This window comes from Solanum pennellii, chromosome 2 (genome assembly GCF_001406875.1).
Source record: "Solanum pennellii chromosome 2, SPENNV200".
NCBI lineage: Eukaryota > Viridiplantae > Streptophyta > Magnoliopsida > Solanales > Solanaceae > Solanum > Solanum pennellii.
The window spans coordinates 58,806,047-58,831,592 of record NC_028638.1 but is presented as its reverse complement, the minus strand read 5'-3'; the positions used below and the strand labels follow the sequence as shown (position 1 = coordinate 58,831,592).

Below are 25,546 nucleotides of genomic sequence, written 5' to 3'. Positions count from 1 at the left end.
AAACACCAAAATTATAAAATCAAAGAAGGTAATGACCTTGTTAATTTATTCATTGTTTTTAGACTGTTACAAAGGTATAGTTATTTACAAATTATATAGAAGAAAATAATATTTTTCATATCTTTTATATGTGAAAAAATTAAAATCTCCTATAAACTTATATCAAATTTGTAAAATATTACGAAATTAAATCTTCCGTCACAAAATCACTGTTGCATGATAATGTATTTTCAACAGCTCACTCAATTGTATCTAGTATAATATTGTCCAGCAACGGGATGGCACCTGGACAGATAAATTTAGAAGAGAATGGTTAAATAACACCTACTATAGTTTATTTAGAGACAAGGGTATGCGACCTACTTTTTGAAGCTACAATAACAATAACATTAACAATACCATATTTCGTGATCCCACACTTGAAATTTGAGGGATACGCATACCTTGTCCTTATCTTGTGGGCTATTAAGTGCAAATGATTTTCAACCCCGTTAATACCAAACATTGACTATTCATCAAGAGAGATTACCATTAAATATTTTATGACACAAAGGTCAAATTGACATTAACTAAGAAATTATACAACATTGGAGACAAATTTGTCTAAACTCAGACGGCAGCAATGCCAGAAATGCATGAGGAAGAAACAAATGGAGAGCAACAGTTGAAACAAAGAAAAAATAATGTCCTAAACTTGTTTTTCTAACATCAAATATTGCACCAAGTGATTAGGATGATAAAAATTATGAAATATTACTTTTAACAAAACAAAAAAAGAAAACCTTTCTCTTGTGTAAGTTAGTCAACAGATAATTGTTAACTTACTTGCATTGACAGGGCAAAAAATATTCAGTAAATCAGAACTTGTAGGTAATTACAAGTAAATCTATGTGGTTGGTAACTAACTAGTACTATTGATGGTGTAAAAAAACTGAAGTATATAACTTTCAATTAAAAAAAGAAGTGTTGACATCCTAATCATATGAAATTTTACCTAATGAGATGTAGAATTAGGGGGATCGATTCCCTTTGCTTTGTAGTAATAATCTTTCTCTGCACCAGACATACGCTCCTTGAACAGTGCCCACTCTCTCTCACACCTTGCTCTTACCTATAAGCCAGAATGAAAACTGAACTTACACAATATAATCAATGATCATCATATTTCTCTGTAACAAGATCAAGAAAACACTTCTTCAATTAAATGTGTGAGATAAAAAATTCATGGAGAAGGTTTCTCCAAATAATGCATAGTTCAGATAGAACAATTAATATTGCGTGATAAAATGAAAAGGACAAGCATAATTTCATTCATGAACCAAAATAATTTGAACTCAATCTACAAGTTCATTGTGCAAATTCAAAATGTGATTATATTGTTTTTTTGGTTGTTGCTTTTTCATATTCTCAAGTTTCAATTTAATGGAGGATCAGATATTGCGATATACCCCTTGCCATGGTGCTTTGCCCTTCTCTGCTTGTCCCTGTTGAAAGAAGCTAACCATTACTTTCAAACTTATAACCTAGTATGAAAAAAGACAAGGCTGAGACGGGGTATACCTGGTTCCCGAGTGAAGGGACAGTTTGATGAACAATCCACTGAGAATCTACCACTCCTATCTTTTCGTGGGCTGGCTGCTCATCCAAAAGCATTATTAAAATAAGGCCAGTTGAATAAGAATACAGGAGAATTTTACTCCACTGCATAAGGTGGATTACTTACTTCTACACATTTCCTGAGAGCTAAATCGAGACCCCATCCATGGACCAAATCATTCTGCAATAACAAATAACAACTCATATTTGCATTCACGAAATGGTTACTTATCCTCCAACCCTGCCTCCTCTTATGCGCAATATTCATTTTCATTTTACTCTATATTTTCCACTTTTGTAGGGTTATTTTTCCAGATTGTAGGAGGGGCCTGAAGAGGGGAGGCGGTTAGCTGCAATAAATGTCAAAAAAGATGTAACATAATTTATACCTGGATCATATACCAAACACACCGCCATGCATCTCTAGAGAAAACAGGTGCCATGATCTCCACAAATCTGATTGCAGATAGCAAAATGAAAAACTACTGATACCGACCATCAAGCGAGAAGGTAGTTCATAGAAAAAATATCATGCATTAACATACCCTGAACATGGTGGCAAGTGTGGATCAGTGCACCAGCCAGGTCTTTCCTCTGTTTCCCTGCAAGCATAAAAAAAATAGACTGAATATGAGATCAGTGATATGTGTGCATGGGATGCTTTAGTCTGCAGTTACAGATAGTAATGCAAGTGACCCTACTTGTGGACGTCAGTGTCATTTCGTCTTTTTGTCATCCACCATGACAACTCACTATTTGATGCTACACCAGGCTGTGAAATATCCAACCCATGTTGCTTCACCAACTTTATATATCTGAAGTTGCAATTGTAATGAAACATTAGAGTTCATAAAATTCAACATATCTGATTCAGAAGAATGTGTTGAAAAATCATTCGTACTCCTCTGCGTCAAAATTCTCAAGCCCCAAGTCTTCATCCCAGATAAATATATAGTCATAAGGTGCTATAATGTCCGGATGCAGAAAGCGTTTTGCATACCACCTTTCAACACATGAAAAAACTTTTACAAGGGCACCAAAATGTACTGAAACACTTAGGAACAAAGGAAGTTGCAAAAACAGTTACCATTTAGTTTGCTTTCGTGTACTAACATGGATAGCTCGCTTTGACCACTCAAGGTCATCCCATTCACTTGTTCGACCATCATAGTGAAACAACATGAAGGTAAAATTCTGTGAAAACTGTTAAAGATGCAACTGTAAGCATGCACAGCCACAAGAGACGAAGGTATGTTTAGTCTGTGGACAAAATTATGGGAAACTATAATCCCACTGAGGAACATGCTGGGACTATTGCAGGAAGTGTCTTATTTAGGGGCACATACAGGATATAATCATAGGAAAGAAACATCACAAATATTGAAAATATCGATAATCACGAGAGAAATTAAGTGTACACAAATCAAGCAACATAAACTCCATAAGAGAAAAAGATGATATAATATCTCCTTGGTGAAGATAAAGAAACACTAAACAAGGTTTTGTTAGTGACTTGTATCGACAAACATGCAAACAAATTTGGAATCAGTCAAAACAGTTAATGCTTCAGTTTAGCATTAAAAGCCAAATATTTTGTTGCTTTTATTCATTGTACAGAAGTAAAATTGAGTAGAAAATAGTCAAACAATCAACTCAAAAAACAAATATTAGAAAATGGAAAATCTTAACGTTTCCTTTTGTCAAAAGATCAGTGTTTCCGAAAACATTTTGCCTTCCACAACTAGTTATTTCTGTCCCATTTAAGAATTATGAGTACAGTTTTGAATCTCCAACATCACTTTTCTAAAGCATTTGGAAACGTAAAACATGATTGCAGTTGCAGGCAACTGTATCTGTTAAATTATGTTGCAAACAAAACTTAGGTTAGGGCTTAACTAGTCCCTTATTCACAATTAAATGATCCCCTGAAAGAACAGGGCCTAAACAAGTGAATAGAAGGGAATAGAGCTAGAGAACGGTTGAACCTAACCTTTTTCACTGCCACGTCTATGTTATTTTTCTGCTCGTAGCCAACTGTAAAGCAAACAAGATACCTAGGTTTGATAATCAAGTCCTGCAGATCAATTGATGAAACAGACTCAGATAGACTGATATAATGTGTGCTCATTATGTTCTCTATTCCAAAAAAAAAAGGAAAGCAAGTGAGAGAGAAGCATCATTGAGGGTGTTAACTCATAATTGTATACTAAAACTCATGTTTCAGCTAGCTATACACGATTTTCGTCAGTCATCAGTCATCACAGTAGATTATAGAAAGTTCAATGTCGAAAACTATATTGACAGCTAAGGCATAATGTTTCTTCATAGCCCAACAAAATCAGGAGGAGGCAAGCATGTATATATCCCACTTGACCAAGTAAGTTACTTCCAATCAGGCTTTCTTAGTTTCCTATCCATCCAAAGATCTTTAAGCAAACTACTTCAAAGATAGTTAGTAAGGCAATAAAGTTAAAAGGGTGTATCACAAGCAATTATTAGTTTTATATGAACTCCATGCAATTTCTTTGACTTATAGACACTCAACCAATATCCCTGAAATCAACTTCAAGACATGTTAGTATGTGAACTGAGCATGTCATTATTTATGAAAAGAAGCCCTTTTGCTAATGTGTTAACGCATGGATCATTTTCTTGCATTCTAAACCTCCCCCTAAAATCAACTTCAAGACATGTTAGTACCGTGAACTGAGCATATCATTTATAGAAAAGGCCTTTCTAGCAATGGGCTAAAACATGGATGTTTCCTTTCTAAACCTCACACTATTGACTACTTTAGATAGGCATCAAGGCTGAAAAACACGGACCTCATGGGGTAGGCCCCACAATCTTCGAGCATAAAGATCAGACTCAGATGCAACGATATCCGCTGGTAGCCTCTCAGCACCTCGAGGGTTTGATGGAACCCAAATCTGCAATATTTGTGCAAATAGCGTAAGTCTTGGAAGGCGGCATAAATTTCCAAGAGACTTGGTACAATCTTATCTCTATATAACTAAAGTTGACCCTCAATATCTGAATGTAATAATAAAATGGAAACAATAAAATTGTAGCACCAAAGTCTCAAGAGAAGCTGCTTGGAGCCTGTATAAGAGGCAAATGTTATTACCTTTGTGTCGGAATGCTTGTGGCCGTGTGAATGGCCTCTGTATCTCTTAAGGGAAGACAAGACATTTAATAGATCTTGTGTTGAGAGGCCTGAATACTTCTCCTCAATGTAAGTGAGATTAATTAACCCAAAAAGATTAGAAGGTAAGTTCAGCTGCAACATTGAAATACACAAGCAGATCATCTTATCAGCTCTTATACAAATGGTCACTTAAAAGAGAACAATGAGGCATTAAATCAGGGGAGCACTAAGCAGTGAGTGTGTTTTTTCGCGCGCGTGTGTGTGCATTTACTCTTCAAATACAGTTAGAATTCAGAACAGACATGGATTCTACATCTTAAAGATCCACCCTGATTAAATATTTATGTATCTTATTAAATTCAAAAGGCAAAGTAACTCCCTTGCCTTGGTCAATGAAAGAGTAGGAAACGACACGCCTAAGAAAATACCAATCACAACTCCGACAATGGTTGTCACAAGAAGCCTCATCATTTCATTTCCTCTTCTAGTGTTAGAGCTGCTGTCACAGAAGGTCTAAGTCAAAAACTTGATAACCTTCTTCCACGTCTCTCAATAAAAGGCAATAAAGGACCCATTTTAAAACTAAAAACCTGCGCGTAGGTGAACCCATTCTCCTCGGAGATTTCAGAATCACAAAAAGGAGAAGCCGCAAACAGTTGACTTCAGTGATCCACAACAGAAATGCCAAAACAGTATTGCATTATAGTCAACCCTAAAACATCAAAATGATTCCTGTACAGTTACAAATCAATTTTTCAGTTCCCTTATCCCAAAAATTAGATTACTTACACCACACAAATCAATTCAAATTTCACATTATTACAATTATATGTCGGAAAAATGCCTTAGAAATTATGCAGATATTTGTAAATTTTCCATAAATATACCTGAAGGGGCTAATCCGGAAAATGAAGGGAAGCCAAAGATTTGCAGAGCTATCAGAAAAAACTCAATCCTATATGATCATCAATCAATCAATGTAATTAATTTAGGTAATTTATAGGTGAAAATATAGCGTTTGAATTGTTCTTCGTAAAAATTAGTGCCAAGTCAACCCTTGTCGGTGCCATGCTTCAGCACGTCTTATAAGCGGGAAATTTAAATTGTATTCCCAAATTAACTGGGATTTATAAATAAAAAAAAAAGGTAATTAATATGCTCAATAGATTTAATTGAGGGGGAAAAATAAAAATATATCACATAGGCTCCATATAAAAAAAATAAAGATGAAACGAATTTATTATCGTAGGATAAATATCTCCTTTTTACTCAAATATATTTTTAGAATAGTATAGCTTATATGTAATTAGTACAAAAACAAATATGATGTTTTTTAGTTTAATGAAAACATAAAAGATCAAAAAGATACTGTCCTCAAAAATAGATCTTAAAATACACTATCTGAATTAAAATAATTTCCTTCCCTACATATAATTTAGGAAAAAATTATATATAATATTAAATTATCAATTCAAATTAAACATTATAACTATAGTTTGATTTGATTGTACTCCATAACAAACTGTTGTTATTTCGTCTCTTTCATGGTGAATCTCGATCGCCACTTTTGTTCTCTCCATCGCCTCTTTTGCTTTTGTATAAATGCAAATATATAAAATGTGTTTGTATAAAGCGAGAGAAAATTATATATATATATATATATATATATATATATATATATATATTTCCCCTCCTCTTTTTTCGGATCTCGCTCGTCAGTCTTTCCCTCGCCTTTCTCGCTTATACAAACATAAATATATAAATTGTGTTTCTGTTTGTATAAAGCGTGAGAAAATTGTATATACACATGCAAATACATATATCTTCGTCCTACACACTTATAATTATAGAATACAAATACTCTCCTGCCCAGTTCTCTTCTACCTCTCTCTCTCTTTCTCGCTTTATACAAACAGTAATTATATAGTTGATCTTTTGTATATGTATACCGAAACATAGAGATTATTCAACCGATTTTCTTTTATATATGTTTAGCAAAATGTATATAATTATGTTTGTTATGGAGTACAATTATGCAAACTATAGTTATCAATGACGTGATAGCATTATTTGCATTATTTGAAAGTTACCGTCACATCTTTTACGAACAACTTTCACATATAACAAATATAAAAAACTATAATTTGCATAATTGTGATTCATAACAAATTTTATATTTACTGTGGAGCTTTTGATTTGTATAATTCACTAATACATTCAATTTTATACAAATTGTCTAGTTTTGTATAAATCCATTTACCCATTGTAATTTGTATAATAAGATTTGCTGTATAATATAAGTGTACAGAATGAAGACATATGTATTTGTATTTGTATATACATTTTCTCCTACTTTATACAAATACAAACACATTGTATATATTTTTATACCGAATGATTAATTATATACCGAAAATGACTAATTATATAGTATCAAATCAGATGGCAAAAAAAAAAAGAAATATATACTGCAAATTATGAATAAAATAAATTATGATTATAACATTTAATTTAAATTTACCTTTCACTTAATATGACAGAGGGTTAACACTTTCCCTATAGCCATAACACACTCTTGAGGCCCCGAGGCAGATACTTTCTGATTTTTCTTTCCCATCTGTATTTGATATTAATATGTTCAATTAAATTTGAAATGGCTTTTAAATAAGCAAACCTCCTAATCTTTGTGAAAGTTTTAAGATATCGCCTTTCTTTTTTTCTTTTTCTTTTTCTTTTTCTTTTTTAAAAGATAAAATCATAAACGTTTCTTCTGGATGGAAAATTATTCCTGAAAAATCTATTAGCGTATTAGTACAAAAAAAAAAAAAAAGCCTCAAGTCATTTGTAATATTTTGTTAGTGTTATGATAATTTTTTTACTCCCAATTAAAATATTCTAAGCAAATAGCTTTGGTTAAAATTTTTTAAAAGAAGCTTACAAATCATTTTTTGAGGATTAATTTATAGATGCAATAAGTAAATGTATTCGTGTAATGCGCAAGTAATGTTATTCCTAATCGTTTTAGATTATGATATCTCATATGAGTAATAGCTAAGATCATATTATCTCATATGTGGATAAATTAATTTTTAATTATTTAAATTGTGATATTTTGTTTGGACATATTAAATTACAGGGGAAATTGTATATAATAGCAAATTAATAACCTAAAATAAATGAAGTAGCTAGGATTTGATTTAATTGTGCTTTATAGCAAACGTTTGCAAAAAATTGTCAGGCGCGTCTCTCCCAAATATCTCGCTCGCCACTCTTCTCCAATCTCTCGCTCGCTTCCTCACTTTTTATACAAACACAAGTGTATAATAATTGTTTCTAATTGTATAAAGCAGAGAAAATTGTATAAATACATATATTTTTGTTCCCCTCTTCCAGATCTCGCTTGTCACTCTCCCAAATCTCGCTCGCCGCCCTCGCTATTGCGTTTCTGTTTGTATAAAGCGTGAGAAAAATATATATACACATGCAAGTACATATATTTTCGTCCTATACACTTATAATTATACAATAAAAATACTCCCCTGCCCAGTTTCTTTTGCCTTTCTCTCTTTCTCGTTTTATACAATTTTCAAATTGTATATAATTTCTCTCTTTCTCGTTTTATACAATTCGATTCAATTGTATATTCCTTGTCAAGTCTCTTTTGTCTCTCTCTTTCTCATTTTATACAAATTCAAATTGTATATAATCATTCTGTACACTTATAATAATACAATTCGTTTTATACACTTTGTTTTCATACAGTTCTCTGCCCAAGAATCTTTCTCTTTCTTGTTTTATACACTTCGTTTTATACAATTTGCTTCAACTATATATGTATATCGATTTATACAATTTCTATATTTGCTATAGAGCGCAATTATACAAACTTTGTTATAGTACACAAATATAGATTTTTTATTTACTATACGTGAAAGTTGCACTAAATTATATTAGTACCTTACAAAAGTCCAACTATTGTATTCTTCCTCGTTAAAATGACCTTCATTCCTCCAATCAATTTTTACATGAATAAAAATAATGAATTATGTGATTATCAAATATTTTTATGATTTCATATTATTAATTATTATATAATTTATATTGTTAGCTATCAATAGATGAGAGATCTTCTAAAAAAAAAATTAAATTTAATTATTTAATTTGATATGTTATATATCCATATTAAAAATAACCCAACAATTTTTTTAGATATTAAATAATTTTAAAAATAAATAAAATAATTAATACTTAGTAAAATTGATATGGTCTTAATCCGTTTATAATCAATTACTTAATTAATTATACCCAACTAAATTTGAATTGAATCGAATCTTAATTCGTTTATTGTCTTAATATATTATAAGTAGCCTAAATTTATCCTTAATTATGATCCTATTTGAATCAAATAAATAATTGCAAAAGTATTTTTACTCTGATATCAATTTGTAAGCAAACGATCCCTAAGTATTTGTAAGAGGAAGAATATTCCGTCACATGTTTTGTGCTATTGTTACGTTTAAGTAGTAATAGTGAATGGAAAGCAAAATATCAAAGGGGCAAAGAGGACTTTTGACGCAACTCTCAGGCGAAGTTTATCTCCCAATTAGCAGTTGAGTGCGGATTTCCCCGACAACCTACGACGACGATGATTTAGCTGGAGCTCTAATTTTAATAATCTCTCCTTCTTTTGGGGTTAGGTATCGGAACTTGTGGAATTTCCGATCCCATCGGAAAAGAAAGTAAAATGGCGTCTCCGGATATTACTGAAATGTTGGAAAAATCGAAGGAGCTTGATCGTTTAAGGAAAGAGCAAGAGGAGGTACTCCTTGAAATCAATAAGATGCACAAAAAGCTTCAAAACAGTTAGTATTTCAACTCTAAATTTATTATTTATACTCAGTTTGATGACAAATTATATTTGTGGCTGCCTAAATTAGAGTTAGTGAAAAAGTCGTTAGAAGTTGAATGCACTAAAAAAAAAATAGTTATGAAATCAATTCAAGCAAATTCTATGAGAAACAGTAATTAATGACCTGCTAAAATCCTTTGTATTTACCCTACTTTGTGAATTTTGATGTGTATTTGTAGTTTTTTTAGGTCATGGGTTCAAATAGTGGAAGCAACTACTAATAGGGTAGGCTGTGTACAACACATTATGGTAGATCGAGGTTCTAATGCCACTGGTTTTTGTTTACTAAGTAATGTTGTCATCTGTGAATCCCCTTTAGACAGTTTTTTTGGTATTAGGAATCTACATAATTCATTGAATTTTACACCTTCTCTCTGATAAGTTCAAGTTCCTCTCTTGTTCGAAGTAATCGCAATCACCAATATTAACCGTAATGTGAATTTGACAGATTCTAGTGCTTTTCATGATTGAATCCAAAGATTTGGAAAGTTCTTACAGATTTGAATAGTGTGATCTCCCAAAAATCAAAAAAGTAGGTAATAAGATATTAAAATTAAGCGCTACTTTTATTGGCGAAGATCATTGACCTGTTTGAAGTAGAAAACTTGCATGTGCCATGTATCTACCTAGACTTATAGTGTAAGTATTATGGCACTTAACATTTGGCCACTTTCCCGTTCCTTCTGCAGCTCCAGAAGCCGTTGAGAAACCAGGTGACAATTCCCTGTCAAAACTTAAGATGTTATACACTCAAGCCAAAGAGCTTTCCGAGAGTGAGATGAGGTACTTATCTTTGCACTGTTTCCTTGCTTGGAGGATGGTTAAGGGGTAGGTCTGGTGATTATTGACTCACAACTTTCTATTTTTAACAAATGGAGCTACGTGGTGTTAGTTTTATGCAACTCTTTATTTGACAATTCAGACTTGGAAGCTCTAAAATGTTTGTTCTTATAAGTCATGTTTAATAGTGATACTTGTTGTATTTTCATTTTCAATGAAATTAATTTATTTCTCCTTCCTTGCCCTTTGATTGTAGTATCTCCAACCAGTTGTTGGGCCAGCTGGATGCAATGATTCCTGCTGGAGGTGCTGGCCAACAACGAAGAAGGATAGGTGTGTGTACAATTGATTAACTTAACAATCATTGAATTTCTAGTGTTATGTTCTTTAAAGTTTAAATTAATTCCTGGCTTACAATATATTATTTGAAATCTGGAGGTTGGTTATTGATTCTTACCTCACCCGTGTATACTTTTAAGTTGTATATGTGTCTGTTTCCTCTAAAGAACTTGAATAGTAGTTATACGTTAACTTGAGTACCCTTAACTTGAGGTATCAATTCTCATAGAATTGAGCTTAGAAAGGACAACAGACGCAGAATAATTTGGGATATTGGAGAAAATACAAAAAATTTATCTTGGCTGCTAATTTGATGAAGGAGCCTTTTGTCTTCTTTTCCTTTCAAGGCAAGACATGGTTCCAAAACTCAGGCAAAGGGTAAGGAAAATGTCGGAAAGTAAAATTATCTTTGAGGCTAATGCATCAAATATCTATTTTATGAAATTAAACAAAAAGAGACTTATTGCTTAAACTATTACTACTAGACGCAATTATATTTTTGATCTTCAATTTTAATTGCTTCACCTTGGTTAATGCATTTGGACTTGCATGGATGACAGAAGGCAACGAGCAGAAAAAGAAGAGGATGAAAGGTGATCCTGACATTCCTAGGCTCTCTCCTTCCATGCGAAATCAGCAGGAGTTCTTTGCTAGCTTGAAGGGAGAACAAGTATGGATCGATTTTATGAAAGTAAATTACTCCTCTTCAATTTTCATAATATCGTTCAACAAAAGTAAATAACTTTTTACCACTAGGTGGCTGCTAGAGTTGCGCAAGAAGATGGTGAAAAGGATGAGTGGGTTATTGTCAAAGTTACTCATTATGACAAAGAATCAAAGGAGTAAGTTCTGTGACATAGCTTCAAGTTGAAAAAGTGATCTAGACTGGTTTCATTTACATATATTTTGCATTAACATTGCATCTCCTCTGGGCAGATTTGAAGTTTTAGATGAGGAGCCGGGAGATGACGAGGAAGGTGGTGGTCAGAGGTAGCCTACAATTGATCTTTGGACATTTGTTGATTGTTTTTGCCTATTTACATATTGCTTGTGTACTTTCCTTTTGATTGTTTGTGCATTTTATCTTGGGGGTGTGGGTATGGGAGAGAAATAGCGATGAAGCGACTTCAGGAACTTCCTTGGATCTAAGTGACAACAATTTTACTTGAGAATCTTTTGTGCAAGTGTTATTGAATGCTTTCCATAACTAAGAAGCTGCGCAAGAATTACAGAGACTAGGGAATATAAGGTAAAAGAATGAGGGACACTTAACAAATCAATTTTCCCGCTCCTTCTAGGACCTTGCTAAAACTCTATTGTAGTTTCCCATGAGACTAACAAATCATGTACATCAATTGGAGGAAATTAGAAATCAAAAAGGTAATATATTGTCTGATGAAGTGACCTCCTTACACAAAAACTTGCCTCACTTTTTGAGCTTCCAGCTTTAAACAACTAATTAAGGATCTTTGGTGACTTATTTTTCCATCTTTTAGTACTTTGAGTTTTGTCCTTTTTTGCGACTTGTTGGTGATTGTTGTTAGCTGGTATCCTCAAGTAAGTAGTCCATACATTACTCTCAGCTGTCTTGCAAGTCGCTGTACAATAATCTGTTCTCGGCACCTTCTTGTGGATATTTGTGATTAAGATTCTGCCACATTTCATTTCCTCTAAGCTTAATATTGCTACTGAAGAATTTGATGACTGATAGCTGATTATATGTGGTTTTTCACTCTTTGTACTTTGAGAGGCTGCTTGTTCATTGATATCTATGTTGATTTTTTTCAGCTACGGATTTGCTTACTAAATGATTATTCGCCTTCTTACTAGACTTACTGGTTCTATTCTTTTGCCAATTACAGAAAGTACAAGCTACCCTGGTCACATATTATACCTTTTCCCAAGATGAGTGATCTTGCAACCGCTCCAGAATTCCCTCCTGGAAAACAAGTTTTGGCAGTTTACCCAGGAACGACAGCCTTGTACAAAGCCACAGTAGTCCAGGCCCGCAAGGTATCACTATCTAGTTTCCTATTGTCGTAGTTTGTCTGGATTTTCTTTAATGAGCTATTCAAAATATCATAAGTATTGAGGAACTGATTGATTTTCGACTTACATTTGCATGTGATGGTCCAAATGTTATATCGATTTCCAGAGGAAGAGTGACGAGTAAGTGATTTTTCCTTTTCATTCCCTTACCAGGCCTCTTGATGGGCTTATTATTCTATAGTACTCAGTAATTGAGCAATGATTCTGATTGAAAGGAAATCTGGAATCAATTATTATAATCTGTTGCAGTCATCTAGCTCAATATTTCTTCTTTCTTGAAATTGACTGTTAAGTTCCAAATTTTTGACCAAAGAATCAATGATTATTTTTCACGGATTTAATGCATTTTGTTTCCCCTTTTGCAGTTACACATTAGAGTTTGATGATGATGAGGAAGATGGGTCTCTACCTCAACGCATGGTGCCCTGTAACCAGGTTGTTGCTCTTCCAGATGGACATCGCCAGTGAAATATAGTTACTCTTTACACGTCCAGAGTCACTAAATTTGGACAATCTACTGTATGTATCTAGTAGTCTTATAAGGGTGAGCTGTGAACCTATTCACATTTAGTTCGTAGCATTGTTACTTATCCAGAAAAAGAAAATATTATCTTTGTCGTGCAATGTATTTATCAAAGAAAATCTTTGCTGTACGATTTTCTAGTGTTCTTGGTGTACAGTAATTGGACATGAAAAATAAAATCCTAGTATTTTGAGTTGTAAATTTGTATTGTGTTTATTAAGGTCTCTGAGTTTATCTGGAATCTCTCTCCCTTCGACCTTATACTGGAAAGTTGCGAGTTTCTGTTTATATAAAGTTTGGATAAAAGATCAAGATTTTACTTGACATAGATATGAAAACTGCTAGTTAAGATGCATATTTATAATGCAAGATTCCTAATAGTGAAGATGTTTATGACAAGCATGAGTGATGGGAATGGGAGGATCAGAGAAATTGCCATTTAGTATGTGATTTGCAATCCATTGATTAGCAGCTTGTGAGTAATGTATTCCATCCCAGCTTATATAATCTGAAGGGTTGACACAAGCTCCTCCAAAAACTACTGCACCTCTCACTATTCCTTTCTGCCCACACCATACATGTGTGTTCCCCTCGTGTAACCCACAGCATATTTTCTGGGGTTCCATGAAATCTGTTCAAAATTTTAAAGCCCGTAGAGTTAGATGATTTCTTTTCAATCTGTTTAAGCCTTGGTACGAAACAACAAGTGTATGGTAAAATTATTGGTATGTGTTTGTGTATTAACATATACCTTGGCTCTTGGCATTGCTGATCAGTTCATACTTGGCAGCATAGACATCTACATATGTTATAGCAGCATGCCCAAGCTCTGCTCTCAATTTTCTTATCCTGGCTTTCAGCTGTCTATTGAACTCGAAGGCCAATTCATTATGTCTCTTTAAGCATCCATAGTTATCAAGAACACCTTGTTTCGGATTTCTGAGGTATAATGTGGATACTGGTAAGCAACCGATTGGACCCGTGTTGTGTATCCAGAATGCCCTTGCTCCTTGTTGATATAGATGCTGCCAAACAAAATTACCGTTAACCTTTTTAAACTCATGATAAAATTGTTGAAAGTTGTCGTATACTACCGTTACTGCTGCAGAAAACTGGTTTATTATGTCTGGTATGGCTGTCCGAAGTTGCATATTACTCATCTGGCGGAAGCCAACAGCTAAATCAGTTTGGCCTATGTCAATTGTGTAGAGAGATTTTGAAAATTCGCGAGGTCTTGGGAGTTTGTTCTTCTCTGAGACATTTAGTGTCAAATCAGCTTAAAACGATAGAAACTGGAACATAGAGGTTCGTTATGTTTACCCTGTCTATAGAGCTCTTCAGTTCTGGATTGGAAACGATGAAATTGCAGGATTTGAACGTCCAGGGAAAAGGGGCTTATACCACTTTGGAATATAGTCTCGTTCTGTCTCCTAATGGTGGATCCTCCTGTAGCAAAATTAGCTCCGTGCCTGAAATTCGAGCCAATGGAATCTAGATAGGCACCCAAGTAAGGTAATCTCATGAGCTCAGCTGCAGAAAAGAGTTAACATCCACAATCAATCAATCAATTGATTTCATAATGAGTAATGATATTGATTTGGATGGATGTTACGTTACCGATGAAGTCAATGAGAAGTCTACCATCTGAAAACCTTCCGGCAGGTCCCCGGAAGAAACTCTCACCATAAGGTGCTTGTATGGGTTCAAATGCAGCAGAGATACCTCCGGTGTCCGAATTTGAGTCCCCGAAATTGTAAATTGCCGGAAATTCGCAGGGTGCTATTGCAATACCAGTGATCTTCTTCAAGGGGGCCAACAGTAACACTAGTGATACTATTACTGTTGCACATTCCATTATTGCTCAAATGGACACTGAAATTGAAAATGTTGGTGTATTTTTGAAGTAAGCAGGGGAAATTATCTAGTTACAGTTGTTTTCTATTGTAACTTATTCAAACTAGAAAAAGCCGTGATGAAATGCTTTTCCAAGTAAAAACAACCGGACCATTAGGCTAAAGCCATAATTTTAGAACCTGTTTTAATTGAATTGACTTCTTTTTTCTTTTTTTTTTAAGCATCTGTAATTATATCGAAAATTTTGATTGCTGAGTCTTCTCTAATTTTAATTCAACCACAAATTATTGTCTGGTTTGTTCGTTAGCCAAGCCTAGATTTCACCCCTTGAATAAGTTTGGTTCAATTTGATCAAATTATCGCGATTCAATTCTGAATAAAAGTATATACCAACCAAATATCATATCATCATCATATATTTGCTGTAAGTGAAAACAAAAAATGTTAAAAGTTGAATTATAATTTTGTCCCTACTATAAAATAAAATGTCATAAAATATTTAACTATTTAATTAAAATATTAAATTGTATCATTTTAATTAACATGCTAATGACTTTTGCACTTTTTTAGATTAATTCCTAAATAAAATATGTAATTTAATATCTCTAGACTCTAATCTATAATATAGATATAGTTTACGTGAATAAAGTATTATCCTTTAAGATAAATAAAAAATTTAATAATTTAAAAGTGTGCAAATCTGCAAAATGGAGAGATATACACTATTTGCTTTAAATATTCATATTCATAAATCATAAATCATAACTCATACCTATTTAATTTTTGTACTTTCGATATTCATAACTCTCATCTTTTTATATTCGTAACCTCTAAATATTTAATCTAAAACCTTAAAATATCTTTTGGTATTTCTTAATTTCCTTCTATATAAATTAAATTTTTTTATTTCATGACCCCCTACCAAGATTATTATTTTTATTCTATAATTAAAATAGATGAAGAAGACACTTGAATTTTGATAGGATATAAAAAAAAGAGTCAATTAAAACTTGAAAAATTATATACTATTATTATCGATCAAAATATATTTTTATTTAAACTCAAATTAGCCATTTGTAACTTTATTAAAAGTTTCCTGCCTAAATAAACTAAAGTTAAAAAATTAAATTGGTTGCTTAAAAAAAATTAATTTGAACCATCAAAATAAGCCCTTCATTTGGTATTTTTAATTATATATTTATAATTATGTATTAAATTACTCAATACATGCTCTTTACATTACATATATGTTTCCATAACATTTTAGTCATTAACATATCTAATTATCTATAAAAATATATTGGTAATATTACATCTTCAACCAAGGCAAAGAAGCTTTTACAGGAAGCAGTGGATGCCTAAATCTGCTATAAAGTTCACATATTCGATGTTACTTGCAGGGAATCAGGAGACCTTGGAGAGGAGTTCTTATGTTTGGTCCTCCTGGCACAGGAAAAACTCTCTTGGCCAAAGCTGTTGCTACAGAGTGTGGGACAACATTTCTGAGTGTTACTTGTTATTCGTTGTGTGCAAAATGGTATGGTGAGAGTGAACGATTGGTACGGTGCTTGTTTGACCTTGCCCGTGCTCGGGCTCCAAGTACAATTTTCATTGATGAAATTGATTCTCTCTGCAATGCCAGAGGGTAAGTAATCTGCTACTTCCTAAAGTGATTACATATACACGTGACAGCTGAGGATATTTCTCATTGTCTTCCTGTTGTGTAAGGTTTGTTTTCATCACTATATGTGCTAAAGCTTCTAGGCATAGATATATGTTACGGGTCTACATGTCCTTGTAACTAAACTTTGATCATCTATTAGAATTTGATTGGAGATGAACCGTATATTAGTTTCATGGCGTTCTTGCTTTTTACTGAGTAATGTGTCTCTACTAGTTCAAAGCTTTACACAGGAGCTTCAGAGAGCAGAGAAGGTTAAAATTAATTTGAAACCTTACCTAGTAGGAAGAAAATTAGAGGCTGTATGTTTTATCAAAACTGAATCCTACTTTAGTTTCATTTGAGCAGCCAAGTCTGCACTGATGAACTGATGATGCCATCCATACATACTGGCATGTATATGTTTTTCGACTTCCAATAACCTGAGCAGTGCGATTGGAGGTCGCAGTGACTTTAAACTGATATTTGTTAAGATCATATCTATAGCATATTAGTTATTATCTTATCAGGTCTCCTATTAATGTTTTATCAACTCTGAACCTTCTTCTTAGGGCTTCTGGAGAGAATGACATGTCCTGAAGAGTGAAGTCTGAACTTCTAGTTCAGATCGATGGGCTAAACAACTCCACTAATAACACTGCAGGCAAATCAGTGACAGTTTTGGCAGCAACAAATTTTCCCTGGGATCTTGATGAGGCACTAAGGTTAAGTTTCCCAGTCAATATTTGCTTTCTTTTGTTTCCCTCTGAATTATCTTGCGTTTCATCTCTGGATCTTGGCTAATTGGTGATTCGCTGTACTACTGTAGGAGGCGGCTAGAAAAGAGGATTTACATCCCGCTTCCTGATTTTAAGAGCCGAAAGGAGCTTATGAAGATAAACTTAAAATCAATCACGGTAAGCTCTCATCGACTAGAATCTTAATTTGGAGGTACTGTGCTTCAGTGTGTTGTAATAAGAAGTTCATCTGCTAATATTACATCATATGTCTCTACTCAAATGTTTTTGTTTCTAACTTTTGCTACAACATTTGAGGTGAATGTAATGTGAACCATGAAATCTGCTTCTACAAAGTCAAATATTATATGCTCCTTGAGAATTTTTGTTGATACTAATAATGTGGTTAGCTCCTGACCTGGATATTGACAAATTGGCACAAAGAACAGAAAGTTATAGTAGAGACGATCTAACAAATATCTGCAGAGATGCTTCTTTAAATGGCATGAGACGTAGGATATCAGGAAAAATCCAGATGAGATTAAGAACATGTCTGAAGCTGAGATTTTGGAAATTCCAGTTACGATGGATGACTTTGTAGAAGCTTTAAACAAGATACAACCCACAGTTTCTGCAGGGGACATTGAACGACATCAGAAATGGTTTTCAGAATTTGGATCAACATAGAAAATCAGCTAAATTATAATGACAACGCTTAAAAATTGCTAATGTAGGTTAACTAGTTTTTTGTTTTTGGTCTGATATATACAACTATGTTTGACAATGGTCACATGCCAGTATACATGCCACATATCATCTGATCTTTTCTATCTTTATTTGGTTTTTTTTGGCTGAAGTGTTTACTTTACTCCAGCAACTCAGTATATGATTGCGCGCTGTAATGTGGCATCATATGGATTCAATTTTTTTTAGCATGTTTAACCAATATTTTGGGAGAAAGAATTCTTGAGAGTCGTTTTTCAGAAGCTAAAAATGTTTTTTTTTCTACAAGAACTGTTTTGAAAAATACAATTAAATCACTTTTTAAAAGTTTGATCAAATACTAAATATTGTGTAAAAGTATATTTAAAATTTATTGGTCAAACATAAACTGCTTCTCACCAAAAATATTTTGCAAAATAAGATGTTTGATCAAACAAGCTAGAAAAGTCGATAACTTTCAAGAAAAATGTTCATAGCAAAGCTATTTCACGGATTCAACATCCGCTAGCTTCTATCTTTGATCATTTAGTATATGATTAATATATTTGACTAGATATGATATTAATATATAATGATTTTATTTTGGCTTAAGTCATCTGCAGCCCCTTAAAGTTGTCCGCATAATTCACTTAGACACCTTAACTAAGATTTTCATCTATTGAACACTTTTACCCTCCCAAATTTGAACCATCTGAATATTTTTTGCTTACATGACACATTGTTTGTGATTCACCCCAAAGAGGCGCGTGAGAGGTCTTTAGGTAGGCTTTTTTTAGGAAAAAAAATGTTCTTTTTCTTCCTCCCTCTTTACCGATCACTTCCTCCACCACACCAATCATTGCCGCCATTATACATCCATCTTCTTCCTCGTTTTTTCTCCGGATACTTCACTTCTACCTCCATCATTGTTCTTTGTTTCTCCATTGCCTTCTACCTCCATCATTTTTTTTGTTTTTCTATTACCATCATACTGTTAGGATCGAATCCACGCACACACACTTGATGAATGAAGAACACAAGAACTTTCAAGAGAAAGAGATGAGAGATCTAGAGAGAGAAAGAGAGAAACCAATATTTCGTGGTAACACCCCGTGAGTAAACTTCAACGGCGGTGGGGTATATATATTAATAAATCAGAGTATTTTTGGTTACAGAGAATAAATGGAGAATAAATAGTATAGCCTAAAATTTAGGTAGGGGCGCTGCCCCGAACCCCTCCTTCGGATATGGGGCTCCCGCCCCCCATAACCCCCTGGCAACCTCACCGCGGAGGTTAAACCGCGTAAACAGTAATATATGACAGTACATCAAATATTAATCAGGCTCCACAACCTAATACATGCTAGGAGGATTGGTGGTACCTTCATTGCCGCCATGACAACCACCATCATTATCGGCATTGAATTTATAGAGAGCTTGAAATTTGATTTTTTTTTCTTTGTTGTTAATGTAGTGTTTTGGCGTTAAATTGATGGAGATTTGTGTGAATTTTATTAAATGACTTTCCTATTTATTTTTTATTTTGCTCACATTTTTGTAAGGGTGTTCTTCAATCGAAAAAATATAATTACCTCTGGAACTCAAAAAGAAATCCGCTACTCATCGAAACTGATTAATTTTCCGACGAAGTTCATCTTTTCGTCAAAAATGAAACGAGGAAGACAGTTAAATTTTATTTTATTTTTTTCCTATGGCCAACTCTTCTGTAACTCATTAAAAATAGCAATTAATCTTAATCCTTTTGCTTGAACTCTATGATGCAGATGAACTAAGAAAATTCGAAAATAATAGAATATTTACAGAGGAGGGTTGCCGTTGGAGGTGGGGCACTGTAGAAGGAGAGGAGTTTTGGACTCCATGGAATAGAAGGGTAGGTGATTTATGTGATTTCTTTTTTAATTTTTAACATAAAAATAATTTCTTTTTTCTTTTACTTTATAATATATTTTATAATAAATCTTTTGAACTCCAAAATACCAAATGTCAGTATTTAATTCATCAAATTGCCATGTCATCGCGAGTGTATTTCATACACATTATACTTTTAGCTTATTGTCAAAAAAAATATTTAAATTGTTCAAATTTGGGAGGGCAAAGGTGTTCAATTGGTACAAGTCTTAATTGAGGTGTCTAAATGAATTATGCGGACAACTTTGAGGGGCTGTAAATGACTTAAGCCTTTTATTTTTATACAAAAGCTAAATATGCATATCATGTTAAAAATAAATTTAAAACACTTTTGCGTTAAACATGTCATATTATTGTCATATAAATATATGATCAAAATTTGGTTGAGCAGACATAGTTGATTGTCATGTGAATAATAGTGTCAAACAACTAAGTTGGTATAGAAGAATTGATGTGCCGCAATAAATCTTTTCTATACACATTTTCGGATCAAATTTAAAAAACTTTGATAGGTATAAATACCGCAAGATGCGAAATGAATCACTGAAATTACTTTTCATAACAAGAATAAAAAAAAGTTAACCTAATTTTGAAATTATGACTAGTCTCACTATCTCTTTAATGTCAATACATATTTACTCATTTGCAATTACTACTACAAGAAATTTGATTTTATCTTTAAAGGAGCATCATATGTTCACTTTTTTTTATTGAAATATGATTGAGAAATCATTATCTTTATTGAAATATGTTTAAATAGTCTGGAAGTAAAATCTTTATTACTAAAAACTGTATTATGTAAAAAATAAAAACATCATCGGACAAATAGAAATATCATTAAAATTTAAGAATAATATATTCCACTATAATTAATCTTTTCAATCACCTAATAATAGAGAGAGGATATTGTTTTAAAAAAAAATACTGATATATAAAGCTTTTGTTGCCAAAAGAAAAAGAAAGACATTGTCATCTCCTTATTTTTCTATGCAAAAACAAAAAATATGAAAGAACTAAAACAAAATTTGGAAAAGCAAAGGTACTGTATTTCGTATTTGTTATTCTAGTGGGGGTTCAAAAAGAAATTTGGGTATAGTTAAACCGTCTGCTTTGCCCTAACGGAAACTCAACTCAACTCTGCGAGCTTCCGCTAAGAAAGCTATGGGGAAGAAAGCAAGTGGAGTAGGAGAAGGAGGAGATGGATCCACTGGAAAAGAAGGTTACAAGCTTCTGGGCAATCCGACTTTCAAAAAATTGGAGAATGGCCGCTTCAAATGCGTTCAAACAGGGCATGAGCTGCCGGAACACGCTAGGGACTCTTATGCCCACAGCAAGCACTGCCGCTTGGGTCTAATTGATGCTGCACTTTCTAAGAATAAACCTCCTCTCAATATGTTTAACCAAGATCCTCTCAATCGGTAATAGTCCTTAATTCTACTACTAGGGTTTTATGTGCAAACGCTGATCACTGCTAGAGTCGATGGATCCTTTGGTTCATTAAAAAAAATATGCCTAGTACTGTAGTAGGTATTATATCCTCCGAATTTGGCCTCTCTACAAAGAGGGAAAAATAGTTAAATTGGAACTATTGAATAAGATTGCACTACAAATAGCCATAGTTGTTTCAACCTTTGTCATTATAACAATACATTGCACTCTCAAGCAATCAAGGGAGAAGAGTTTACAAATATAAAATAAGACAACTGGAGTTTAGTGCACCAGGCTGCCCTTTTATTTCCTTTTGCCTGAAAAATCCACCCGGATATATCATGAGGTTCATTCTAATTATCATAATGGGATATACATTGGAATTCAATTTAAAGCATATATACAGCGTATGACATGTTCGTTTGAATTGTGAATTGTAGCAATCTAGTGGAATACTTTTGATGTACAACACAGAAATTGATGATTTGTTGCATGCTAGGCGCAAAATTTGTTGGAAATTATGGAGGAAAATCTGATATATGTGTATTTTCCTATTGTTCTTCTGCTAATTTAATCTCTAGCGTAATTTGTTACGCAATTCGTGCAGGTCAAAGTTGATATGTAAATTAACAGGAGATACAGTTAATAAGTCAGAGGAGCACATATGGAAACACATGAGTGGAAAGCGCTTTCTCAGAATGTTAGGTTTGTTATGAGTCCCCAGTTACTTGTTTATTGGGATGTTTGTGTATGTATATTATGTTCTTGCGCGTTCTACTGACTACTGAGTACCACTTATGATACATGCACTACTTTGAACAGAGAAAAAGGAAACTGAAACTGAAATGGAAAATGGAGGGCTAGAAAAGCAAGTAGAAAATGAAGCGGCTAAGAAGACGGACAGCAAAGCTAATCGTCGGGACAAAAAGAAAAACAAAAAGAAAGAAATAGAAGATGCTAGCAAGGTTATATCTGAAATAAGGGATTCTTCTGGAAAGAACAGTGGCTCTGAAGATGATGATGAGTTTTGGATGCCTCCAGTTGGTGCTCGCTGGGACAATGATGATGGAGGTGATCGATGGGGATCTGGTTCGGAATCAGAAGAAGAAGAAGAAGATGCTATTGGGCAAGGTATGCGTTATTACTTATTAGTAATCGTTAACTTCAAGGGTGGAAATTGCCAAAAATCCCACATATATCTTTGTATGTTAGGTTACAACAACAACATACTCAGTGGCGAATTTAGAGGCAAAAATTGCCCGTGGTGTCTTCGTAAAATTAGATATTTTATGTATAAATTTTCTAAAATTTGTATAATATTATATTATGGCACCCGTACTAGAAAAAGTCTAGTGGGTCCACATGGTTAAGTGTTAAGCTTTTGACCTTGAGGACTGAAGATCAATTCCCACTTAATACATTTTTCTTGGTGCACCCATATTTGAAAAAATCTCAGATTCGCCTCTGTTACATGCCTAGATAATACCACAATTGGGGTCTGGAGAGTGGTGCGTACACAGTCTTATCCTACCTTAGGCTGTATGTAAGATTGATACATTAATGCCTACACTGCAGGCAAATTTGGCGACGGTAGGGCAGAAGCTTAACACTGTTATTGCACAATCAAACCTGTGAATTGAATGTGTAATCTGTCTCTGCTTTTTTTCTGTGCTAAATATATTTGTTTCATACTTCATGGCTAGTGAGTTGCAATGCATGCTCCTTGAATATTATAAACATAAATCTGATGGAGCTCAACACTAGCTCTTTTATCTACTCCCAGAGGTGTTCGATAAATATTTGCCTTCCAATGTGAGAAAAGTCATTCCTTTTTCTCCTTCTCATATATATATTTCATGAAGAAGTCATCCTGTTTTCTTCTTTAAAGCGAAATGTTAGAACAAAATATATAAAGGCCATACTGCATATGATATAGAGCTCTTTGAATTCAGTAAGCATATATATGGTATTGAGGTTTCACTTAACAGCTAGGCGACTTGGGTGTGTCTTTGTCAATTATCAGTATAAGTGCCTATTGAATTTGATTTGGTGAATGCATGAAAAATCTACTACATTTTCTGTGATCAGATGGAGGAACTGAAGAGGAAAACCATGACGCCGGAGAGCTTTCTAAGCGGTATGGTTACTCTGTCAAAGTTTTGATGCGTCCTGCCACACGTTTTGTGTTGACCACCATACCCTTCCCCTCTATATTTAAAAACTGTATGCAGAAACTGGGTAAACATTTTTGAAGATCAAATTTTTGTTTTGTGGCAGGGCAAAACGCATGTCCATTGAGATTGGACCCTGTAGCTTTGCCTCAAGGAAGAAAAAGAAGAAGACCAATGCTACATGATATTTTTCCTCCGAAAAAGCATTACAAATTTTGTTATCATTCTTGGGTTTAGTTGTATACTGCTTGCTTCATTTTCCTTATTATTGTGTTACTGAAGGAAGAAATTTCTTACATTTAGAGCGTCAACACATTTATTGATTATTTTTCAGACTATTATTTTGAGACATTGAAAGAACCATTAGTAAAAAAGTAGCAACATTGTAGAATACTTGAAAAATAATATGTGTAGTGTGACTTTTGGAGAGAGTCATGCTATAACCGTGATATTATCGTCCTCAAAAAAGAAGAAACTTTAATAGGAAGAGCACAGAAAAACAGTTCAGATGACATTAGCATGGCTTCTTTATTCACATGTCTTCTCATACGAGAATCCAAACACCGGTATTTAGTAGATTTGAATAAGTTTTGTCAAAAATAAAATAATGTAGCCTGGTCTAATTTAAAAATGAAACATAACAAATTATGTTTTTTTCCAACAACATTTACTTCAATATGTCGGTTTGATTTATGTATTTGACAAATTGATATATACAGTCAGTCAGTCTATTTGATTGATTCAAAGTTCAAACCAAACAATGAATCTGATTTAGTGCTTAGCACCTTCTCTGAAAGATCACATATTATTAGTATCATGTGCACGGCAAGATAATATGCATTTTATAATTACAAGATTACGAGAGACGTAGCTACCAAGTTACAATTGAAAATGGAATATTTTGCAAAACTTTGAAGTCATTATTACAAATAATATAATATGTTTTTTTTCTGAAAAAGTCGTAACAAAACCATGATATTGTCGTAGAAAGGATGACACCATGTAGAAATTATTCATCATATGAATAAACAGAAAGGTCTTGCCTATTCATAAAAATTTGGAAAAAGAAGATTCAAAGTTTGAGTTATTAATAGTTCTTCCTATAAGGTTCTTATAACTAAACTAATTATACTATAAATTACGAGTCTTTAATTTACTCTTCACATATGTACTTATATTTTGTAAAAAAAAAATACTGAATTAAGATGGACCTTAACAACGTTTGGTACTTTTATTCCTTGGATATTGCCGGATTTTAAGACTAAAGAGGCAATGATTGGGGAGAATAAAAAACAACTGTTTAACTTGTCTGCTTTTTCACATAACTTTGAGATCGAAAGTCATGTAGAATAATAATCAAGCATCTTTCTCCTTTTTTTTCTCTCTTTAATTTGACTGGCAAGGAGAAAAATATGGAAAGGCAATCAAAAAAAATGGGGTAGGAAAAAGATAAGCAATATCCTGTTATTGCCAGATTTACTCTTAAAAAAATATAAGAATTTAATTTATAAATATCGCTAATATAAAAAAATTAATCGTTTAATATCATAGTATAGCGGGATACTTGTTGCCTAACAATTAATTTTAGTTACAATTTTTTGGACTTGAAAGGAAATGGCGTGAGCGAGGGTCTCTACTCTCTTCTATGCTAAATAACAAAAATCTAAAAAGAAAAATCAAATGTCACGTCAGTTAAGTGCTGTTGTATTTATTTTTCTCAT

At 33.3% G+C, this 25,546-nt stretch overlaps 4 protein-coding genes and 1 pseudogene across 9 annotated transcripts; 3 read left to right on the top strand and 2 right to left on the bottom strand.

The window, feature by feature from the left end:
• Positions 1-27: 27 nt before the first annotated feature.
• LOC107011512 lies at positions 28-5,797 on the bottom strand. Of its 3 annotated transcripts, none has more exons than XM_015211039.2 (16): positions 5,632-5,797; positions 5,335-5,476; positions 5,129-5,243; positions 4,724-4,876; positions 4,422-4,526; positions 3,587-3,670; positions 2,684-2,799; positions 2,498-2,599; positions 2,298-2,411; positions 2,142-2,198; positions 1,986-2,052; positions 1,724-1,777; positions 1,561-1,635; positions 1,449-1,484; positions 995-1,111; positions 28-285 (listed from the first exon to the last, which is right to left on the bottom strand). In XM_015211039.2, exons 2-15 carry the CDS (start codon positions 5,352-5,354, stop codon positions 995-997), a joined length of 1,215 nt encoding a protein of 404 aa, XP_015066525.1. In that variant the 5' UTR covers positions 5,355-5,476; positions 5,632-5,797; the 3' UTR covers positions 28-285. The 3 variants fall into 3 exon arrangements, with proteins under 3 accessions (XP_015066525.1, XP_027770681.1, XP_027770682.1); XM_027914880.1 differs by having other exon boundaries at positions 5,129-5,240; XM_027914881.1 differs by lacking the exon at positions 28-285 and having other exon boundaries at positions 1,040-1,169.
• A 3,449-nt stretch (positions 5,798-9,246) lies between these two features.
• Positions 9,247-13,564, top strand: LOC107011514 (SAGA-associated factor 29 homolog A). 4 transcript variants are annotated; one of them, XM_015211045.2, is made up of 9 exons: positions 9,247-9,606; positions 10,343-10,436; positions 10,690-10,766; positions 11,336-11,442; positions 11,529-11,614; positions 11,709-11,762; positions 12,635-12,785; positions 12,928-12,941; positions 13,187-13,564. In XM_015211045.2, exons 1-9 carry the CDS (start codon positions 9,489-9,491, stop codon positions 13,287-13,289), a joined length of 804 nt encoding a protein of 267 aa, XP_015066531.1. In that variant the 5' UTR covers positions 9,247-9,488; the 3' UTR covers positions 13,290-13,564. The 4 variants fall into 4 exon arrangements, with proteins under 4 accessions (XP_015066531.1, XP_015066530.1, XP_015066528.1 ...); XM_015211044.2 differs by having other exon boundaries at positions 11,333-11,442; XM_015211042.2 differs by having other exon boundaries at positions 9,270-9,606; positions 10,343-10,481.
• Positions 13,565-13,639: 75 nt separating this feature from the next.
• On the bottom strand, positions 13,640-15,300 carry LOC107011513 (GDSL esterase/lipase At5g14450). The gene is made up of 5 exons (XM_015211040.2): positions 14,962-15,300; positions 14,665-14,874; positions 14,439-14,596; positions 14,096-14,369; positions 13,640-13,975 (listed from the first exon to the last, which is right to left on the bottom strand). The coding sequence occupies exons 1-5, from the start codon at positions 15,197-15,199 to the stop codon at positions 13,719-13,721; spliced, it is 1,137 nt and encodes a 378-aa protein (XP_015066526.1). The 5' UTR covers positions 15,200-15,300; the 3' UTR covers positions 13,640-13,718.
• LOC107010207 lies at positions 15,210-18,282 on the top strand (annotated as a pseudogene).
• Positions 18,283-21,220: 2,938 nt separating this feature from the next.
• Positions 21,221-24,216, top strand: LOC107011515 (surfeit locus protein 2). The gene is made up of 5 exons (XM_015211046.2): positions 21,221-21,644; positions 22,262-22,359; positions 22,477-22,785; positions 23,743-23,791; positions 23,932-24,216. The coding sequence occupies exons 1-5, from the start codon at positions 21,388-21,390 to the stop codon at positions 24,008-24,010; spliced, it is 792 nt and encodes a 263-aa protein (XP_015066532.1). The 5' UTR covers positions 21,221-21,387; the 3' UTR covers positions 24,011-24,216.
• The last annotated feature ends 1,330 nt before the right edge of the window (positions 24,217-25,546 follow it).

Bases quoted from the DNA above. Each gene is read 5' to 3' on its own strand.
- LOC107011514 (XM_015211041.2), top strand. From the start codon at position 9,489: ATGGCGTCTCCGGATATTACTGAAATGTTGGAAAAATCGAAGGAGCTT. The intron at 11,443-11,528 runs GTATGGATCGAT...TTTTACCACTAG, and splicing joins CTAGCTTGAAGGGAGAACAA to GTGGCTGCTAGAGTTGCGCA. The intron at 11,763-12,634 runs GTAGCCTACAAT...TGCCAATTACAG, and splicing joins GAGGAAGGTGGTGGTCAGAG to AAAGTACAAGCTACCCTGGT.
- LOC107011512 (XM_015211039.2), bottom strand. From the start codon at position 5,354: ATGGGTTCACCTACGCGCAG. The intron at 2,800-3,586 runs GTTAGGTTCAAC...CATCTTTAACAG, and splicing joins TAGACGTGGCAGTGAAAAAG to TTTTCACAGAATTTTACCTT. The intron at 2,600-2,683 runs GTAACTGTTTTT...ATGTGTTGAAAG, and splicing joins ACACGAAAGCAAACTAAATG to GTGGTATGCAAAACGCTTTC.
- LOC107011513 (XM_015211040.2), bottom strand. From the start codon at position 15,199: ATGGAATGTGCAACAGTAATAGTATCACTAGTGTTACTGTTGGCCCCC. The intron at 14,875-14,961 runs GTAACGTAACAT...TCTTTTCTGCAG, and splicing joins ACTTCTCATTGACTTCATCG to CTGAGCTCATGAGATTACCT. The intron at 14,370-14,438 runs GTAGTATACGAC...TTTGTTTGGCAG, and splicing joins AGTTTTCTGCAGCAGTAACG to CATCTATATCAACAAGGAGC.
- LOC107011515 (XM_015211046.2), top strand. From the start codon at position 21,388: ATGGGGAAGAAAGCAAGTGGAGTAGGAGAAGGAGGAGATGGATCCACT. The intron at 21,645-22,261 runs GTAATAGTCCTT...CAATTCGTGCAG, and splicing joins AACCAAGATCCTCTCAATCG to GTCAAAGTTGATATGTAAAT. The intron at 22,360-22,476 runs GTTTGTTATGAG...TACTTTGAACAG, and splicing joins GCGCTTTCTCAGAATGTTAG to AGAAAAAGGAAACTGAAACT.